Genomic DNA, 7,124 nt, shown 5'->3' with positions numbered 1-7,124 from the left:
TAATATCATTAATAGCAATAAGAATAGTAATAATAATAATAACTACTATAATAATAATAAATAATAATACAATAATAATGATGCAATATGACAGTATTAATAATATTAAAATACTAAAAAAAACCTAAAATGACATATTAAGGATTAAATTTTAAAGAAACGGAGTTTAGGGGCCGAATTCAAAAATGGAAAACACAAAAAGGACCAAAACATAATGCGCGTGAAATAAAGAGGACCAAAAAGGGAAATATTCCCTCGTTAATCAAACGACGTCGTTCCAGTGAAGCGTGAGGGACCAAATTAAAACAGAAGAAAAATTATGTGGCCAAAATTGAAAATATGTAAAAAAAGCATTGAAAACGACACAAAAGCGGAGGGACCGATTGAGAAAATATCCCCTTAAAGCAGAAAACACGCGGATCCTGGCTGCGTCGGGTCGGGTAATCGGGTACACTTTAAACGGCGCTGTTTCAAAGCTATTAACACAGGCTTGCCCAAAACAAAACCCTAAAACCATCAGCCCTAATCACCCTAACAGATTTCAGAAAACACTAAAGGTAAGTTTGGATGGACGGTGCGTTTACCTGCGGTTAGTGTAAAAACAGCGGTGGCGGTGAGATTAAATACTATAGCGATATTGTAGCGTGAGACAAAAAGTAAGCTAAACGCGCCGCACCGCACCCAATCGCCCATCCAAACCCACCCTAAGCCCCTCCTTTTTGCCGCCGCAACTTCAAAACCCCCAACTCCGTTACTTCCCCCCTCAAAACCCCTCACTTTCGTTCGATTCAGATGGAGTAAACAAGGATTTTGATAGCACCCGCAAAGGTATGGTTTTTCTCTCTTTTTTTAACAGAAACTTGTATACACGGATAAGTATTCAATAAGAAAAATGCAAAGGAAGAAAAATGTTGAAGAAAATCACCTTCAATCAATTGATATTTTTTATTTTCTTATATTTTGTTTTACACTGATTTCTTTCTCTCCTTTTTTGATTCAATATCCGTACCAAAATTTTTTCCTATGAATCGGTTTTTATACCCCAATATTCCCGAAAAAACAATCCCCCTTTAATTTTTGCCATATATCCCTATTATTCTCTCTCACTTGCTGTTCGTGGTTTGTTTCAAGGGCACCGGAGGAGACATGCACGACGTGCGTGGAGAGTGACAATCGCTGGTACACGCGCACAGTGAGGGCCCGATGGTTGTTTCTGCTTCTGAAAACTTCGTTTTGGGCCACACTGAATTTGGGCTAGGGTTTAGCATTTGGGCTGATGTAATTCGGACTTTTAAAATTTGGTTTTAATTGAATTTGGTATTTAGTTTTATTTATTTATATACGGGCCCGGGCAAAAATTGAGCATTACACAATTGATAGTCGTTTAATTAAAAAATGGCGTTATAATAAACATAATTTTAACAATATACAACAATTGGATCTAAATTTAAAATGTAAAAATAAAAGGACTAAATTCTTAAAATCAAAAGCGCAAAGATTAGTTCTAAATTTATGAAAAGTGCGAGAATTTATGACATATTTTAACATAAAAGAAATAATTTATTTCAAAAAAATTATTTGACCCGTTATTTACCCTTGAAGTTAAAAACACTTTTCAACTCAAACCTTAATTTAAAAAAAAAATAGTAAACAAACAACTTTTCGAACCAAACGTTTAATTTTAAATTTTTGATTTTAACCAAGCTAAAATGTTGAAAAGTGTTTTCCAATGTCGCGCTTCTCCAGTTTTGATGGGTTAAGCTTGTTGGATTCTCTAGTTCCTCCTGATGCGCATAACATAGAGGTTTCTCTAGGGGTTTCAAAATCACTTGGGAAGGGTAAATACTCGGTATTTTGTTTATATGCTAACCAGTTCCGTGATCTTCGAGAGCGGTGCTGCCCTTCAGAGCTTGATTATATTGCTTCCCTTAGCCGATGCAGAAATTGGGATGCCAAAGGAGGGAAGAGCAAGTCCTTTTTTGCTAAAACACTTGATGATAGGTTTATTATAAAAGAAATCAAGAACACAGAATATGAATCATTTCAGAAGTTTGCTTTACATTATTTCAAGTACATGAACCAATCATTTGAGTCGGGAAGCCAAACTTGCCTTGCTAAAGTTCTTGGGATTTATCAGGTTTGCTCTCATTTTCATTTTAAAAAATATGCGATTGCTTTATTATTTGCTCTTTTTTTTTGAACATTTAAACATTTTGCAGGTAATAGTAAGACAGCCTAAAACAGGGAAAGAGACGAGACATGATCTTATGGTGATGGAGAATCTTACCTTTGGTAGAAATATTACTCGCCAGTATGATCTTAAAGGGGCCTTGCATGCTCGATTCAATTCTGCTGCTGAGGGTTCTGGAGATGTTCTTTTGGATCAGAACTTTGTCAATGACATGAATTCCTCTCCATTATATGTTAGTAATCAAGCCAAGCGTCTCTTGCAACGGGCTGTATGGAATGACACAACTTTCCTCAACGTGAGCTTTAATTTCTTTCTACTGGACTTTTCCTTGCTCGGACTAGATGCATTCTTTCTTTTCTTGAATAAAATTTGCCCTTATGGTATTCAGTACTCCCCATCAACCCCAACATCCCAAATCCTCCCTCAACCCCATATATCATCTATATATTTCCTTTGTATGTTATATTCCTCAAATTTGGAATGAGGTGTTGACCGAGTTGTGCTCTTTTGCAGTCAAACAATGTAATGGATTATTCTTTACTTGTTGGGGTGGATACGGAGCGGCGGGAGCTTGTATGTGGGATCATTGATTATCTCAGGCAGTATACTTGGGACAAACAACTGGAGACATGGGTTAAGTCTTCATTGGTTGTTCCTAAGAATTTGTTGCCAACTGTAATTTCTCCCAGGGAATATAAGAAAAGATTCAGAAAGTTCATGTCAACTTACTTTTTGAGTGTCCCTGATCACTGGTGTTCACAGGGAACCTCTGACCCTTGCCAACTGTGTGGCACCCCAAATGATGCCTGGTCTCAACCCAAGTCCCTAAATGGTATTTCTGCCTAGTTCTCGTATTCCTTGTTTCACATTTTTTATTTGAATTAGCCCTCATTTTTTATAGCCAGTTGAAAAATGCTGTGTATATGTATATATACCCAACCCCATTATAATGCAATTTTTAGCAAATTTGTGGGGATAGTTTCAACTAGCATTCATCTTATGTTCATAATTTTGTATGGTCGAGTGAGAATGTAAAGACCCGAGGTTATTGGAAGATTGATAATGTAAAATCAATTTAAAGTTTCAGCTACCAATTTGTATTCTTGGTGCCTTTTCCTCCTGTTGTATTTATGTGTTTTTTTCCTTCTGAATTTCTGTTATCAGCCTCTGGAATTACTGCTGCTGCATACAGTTGCTATACTTTCATTTTAATTTTTGTGTAATTTATAAAGGAAGAGTAATTTATAATGATCCAGGTTTATTTATGTAAGTAATTGAATTAATGGATAAAATTTAATTTCTATTATATGACTTAATTAAAAAAGGGCAAATTGAGTTTGACTGGGTCTGATTTGGGGGTTTAGGGCTGGTTGGGTTTTGGGTCTGTTATAAGGAAGAGTAATTTATAATGATTTTTAATTAAATTTATTATCGTAATTAATAGTTTTTTTTTTACCAAAAAGAAACCAACCCAAATCGTAACTAAAACCATTTGTTTCCATTCGGTAATCAAAACCAAACTTTTCATTTTCTTTCTAGGACCGTAATCTTCCATTATCGTTTGGGTTTAGGTTTTCATGTTCATAGTTTGATTTGTTTGTTTTGAGATCTTCCTCTAGAGCCATTCCCCCTCTCTGGTTCTCTTGTCTTTGTGCACTGTTAAATATGGTAGCTAGTTTTTCTTTCACTTTGCTGGATTTCTAGATATGGGTAAGCTCAATTCTTCATTATTTCTTCGTTTAATTGTTAATGGTGGAAGGAATGTTTCCATTACGCTCTTTCTTTTTCTTGTTCTTTTTAACACCATTGTTACCCAAATCGAAGCTTTTTAGTAAAACTTCAATGTCAGTAAGGGGAAACCGAAAAAAGTATCACCGCTTCAATAATGTTGATGATGCTTTGACTTTGTTTAATAATATAATTGAGAAGTGCCCAAAGCCTTGGATTATGGAATTCATTAAACTATTAGCAGCCATTGTTAGAATGAAACATTATGCCGTTGTTGTTTCTATGTATAGCCAAATGGAATTATTAGGAGTTTTCCATAACGTGTATTCTTCGAACATCTTGATTAATTCCTTTTGTCAGTTAAATCAAATTGATTCTGGGTTTTCTGTTTTGGGGAAGATGCTGAAGCTAGGTGTTGAACCTGATGCTGTAACTTTGTCCACTTTGATCCATGGATTTTGTAAACAAAGTAAGATTTTGCGGTCTGTGAAACCGGTGCCTTTTGGCCGCAATAAGATTGCACTCCCCTTGAACTAATATGATGGTTTGAGCTTCCACTTGACATCTCTGAAATGAAGTCGGATCTTAAAAATAATTCATCTGCAGGTTCAGAAATTGAAGAAAAATTTTGAGAGAAAAAAAAACCCAGATTCGTTCGTGAGGGAGAGGGATATATAAGGTTGAAGAAAGGGTAAAAGAAAAACTGGAGGAGTAAAATCATCTTTTAACTTTTTTATTTTTTAATCCCATATAATTTTTAAAAGATACAGCTGACTAGGTGATGTGGCAGCTTGTGTTGGACAATATTTTTTAGACAAACGGTGTTAAAATTTGGGGTTAAATGGGTAACCGCCACTTAAATTAACAACAACAACAACAAATATTAGGTTGCTAGGATAGCACGTAGACTTATTTTATTGTAGTTAAGGCTCGAAAATATTACTGTAGCAAACCAATAACTCGATGTTAACTCTACAAGGTGGAAGTTATTATATTAAAGAAAATATAAGTAGTTCAGAATTGGGGGCAGTAGGAAAAGGGTAGGACAATGCTCACCAAAATTCGTTGGAGCATGCATTGAAGAAGCGACAACTACCTTTTTAACCGGGTGATATAACATAGGTCGACAAGTTCTGAGGAACATGAGCCAAATTCATGGAGCTACCTCCAATTAAGTTGATCAATGAGACTTTTTCACCAACCATTAGCGTCTATTCCATTTATCAATTGTACACTTTTTGTCTTTCTTTGAATGCATCTATTTGATTTAGTGTCTATTCCATTTGTTAGTTGTACACTTTTTGTTTTTCTTTGGATTTAATTGTGTACCTCATTATAACGTTAGATTAACCGATTGGGTCTTACCAAATAGTGAACTTCAATAAGAACATGCAAGTCGTCATTCTTAGGTACATTTGCATTCAAAAAACAAATAGCAACAAATTCAATTAAGGGGTGATTGAACGAAAAAGATGTACTTGTTAACGATAAAATAATAAAAAGAATCTCACTACCACATAAAGTGGATAGATCCATATTTTCTTATAAATTCCTGATCGACATTTCGTATTTCAAGAATTGATTTGTCGATCATCTACGTTCTTGATCATTTTCATCTCAATCATTTGTTTTCCCATGATTTTCTTTTCTATGCTTTTCCATTGCTAAAACATTTGAGAGAGAAAGAAACAAACAAGGAGGGTTAAAAAGGAATACTTTATTAGGCTTGTGGGAGATTGTGGAATGAAGTTCTTATCGGATGAAATCCATATATATGCACCAAAACACTCAAGAATTAAAGGTGCGAACAGATGAAATTAGGCATTTAAGTTGTCTCCATTGTCTCCATTTAGCATTATAAGCTCTCACATTGGTATGTTTCCTGCTAATTGTCTGTCACTTACCAAAAGTGTGTATCCATTTGATGTTTAAAGATGGATGATCATGTTAGTAATTGAGTCAAATCTTGGATCGAGTAGGTAAATGCGTTCCTTGAATACGGTACTTACAAATCTTGTCTCATTCATTGATGATATCATATATATATATCCTATCTCATCAATCATTTGTTATCATATAATGTGCTAGGATGGATGTTGTCCGTGGACATATCTTATTGTATTACCATTTGCATAGTAATGTAAATCATTTTATTATTTTTATAGTTGATTGATTTCTCACCTAATCTCTTCGTTACAAAGTTAATGATAGATAACGGAATTGGACTAAAATGATAAATGTGATTAATTGAATAAGCATTTTGTAACTTTTTATAATCGGATGACTAAAAAGATATTTAGGCATAATCGAGTAACCTACAGTATAATTTACCCATACTTATATGGATATATATTGACGCAGATTTCATTTTCCTTTTGTTTCTACAACCTCGAGGTTGCTTAAAATACATATTTTATTTTATAAGATATATACACAGATTCAAACAATGGTTGAGATTTGTTCACGAATTCAGAACGAAATAAATAATTGAAGTTCGAGAATGGATTTAAATTAATTGGTAGTTATTTGTCATGATTTTAACAGAATTAGAATTGGATTGAGAAAATTATTTAATTGAGAAATTAATTAATTTAAATTAATGGAGCAAATAATATTTAATTTGGTAAATAAAAAAAAACATGTGCTAGGTTGGAATAAATTATAAAGTGTTGGGTTAAAGTCCAAAAAGTACATATAATTGGATCCAGTACAGGAAATGTCAAACTCCCTTTATATGGAATACATGGGACGACAAACCTTAGTATTCCCATCTAGGGTTGCCAACCCTCTTCCTAAATAATAGGGAGTTGGAATTTTTTCTATCAAAATAATTTTATTTGTATTCTACCACTTCAACCAGGATTCTACCAACTCTTCCTATGAATAGATGACACCGGTAGGCTTCAAATAACACCAATAGAAATAGAAAAACACAATTTTCTCTAAAGTTTTCAATATTGCTATTCTTACAGAAAGTAGTGGAAATTTATTTTAAGAATAAATTCTATTTTCTGAGAATTACAATTTTACTGGTTTAAATTTAAGAGAGATTTACTTTCCTACTAGAAGTAAAGAAAATATTTCTCGTTTTGTGTTTGATTTGATTTGTTCGAGCCCACACTCGAAGCAGTTCGTGGTACAAGAATAACGGAGAAGATAGTTTGGTTGAAAGCTGAGAACAAAAAGGATCCGCCTATCCGAAAAC

At 34.0% G+C, this 7,124-nt stretch overlaps 1 protein-coding gene across 1 annotated transcript; it reads left to right on the top strand.

The window, feature by feature from the left end:
* Nucleotides 1–1,729: 1,729 nt before the first annotated feature.
* LOC128041006 (putative 1-phosphatidylinositol-3-phosphate 5-kinase FAB1D) lies at nucleotides 1,730–3,285 on the top strand. Its single transcript, XM_052630264.1, has 3 exons — nucleotides 1,730–2,137; nucleotides 2,220–2,486; nucleotides 2,705–3,285. The coding sequence occupies exons 1-3, from the start codon at nucleotides 1,730–1,732 to the stop codon at nucleotides 3,035–3,037; spliced, it is 1,008 nt and encodes a 335-aa protein (XP_052486224.1). The 3' UTR covers nucleotides 3,038–3,285.
* Nucleotides 3,286–7,124: the final 3,839 nt, after the last annotated feature.

This window comes from Gossypium raimondii, chromosome 5, assembly GCF_025698545.1.
Source record: "Gossypium raimondii isolate GPD5lz chromosome 5, ASM2569854v1, whole genome shotgun sequence".
NCBI lineage: Eukaryota > Viridiplantae > Streptophyta > Magnoliopsida > Malvales > Malvaceae > Gossypium > Gossypium raimondii.
The sequence above is the reverse complement of the archived record's forward strand: the minus strand, read 5'-3'. Positions and strand labels throughout refer to the sequence as shown.

Excerpts from the sequence above, each read along its gene's own strand:
- LOC128041006 (XM_052630264.1), top strand. The coding sequence starts at position 1,730 with ATGTCGCGCTTCTCCAGTTTTGATGGGTTAAGCTTGTTGGATTCTCTA. Across the intron at positions 2,138-2,219 it reads AAGTTCTTGGGATTTATCAG|GTAATAGTAAGACAGCCTAA; the intron begins GTTTGCTCTCAT and ends AACATTTTGCAG. Across the intron at positions 2,487-2,704 it reads ATGACACAACTTTCCTCAAC|TCAAACAATGTAATGGATTA; the intron begins GTGAGCTTTAAT and ends GCTCTTTTGCAG.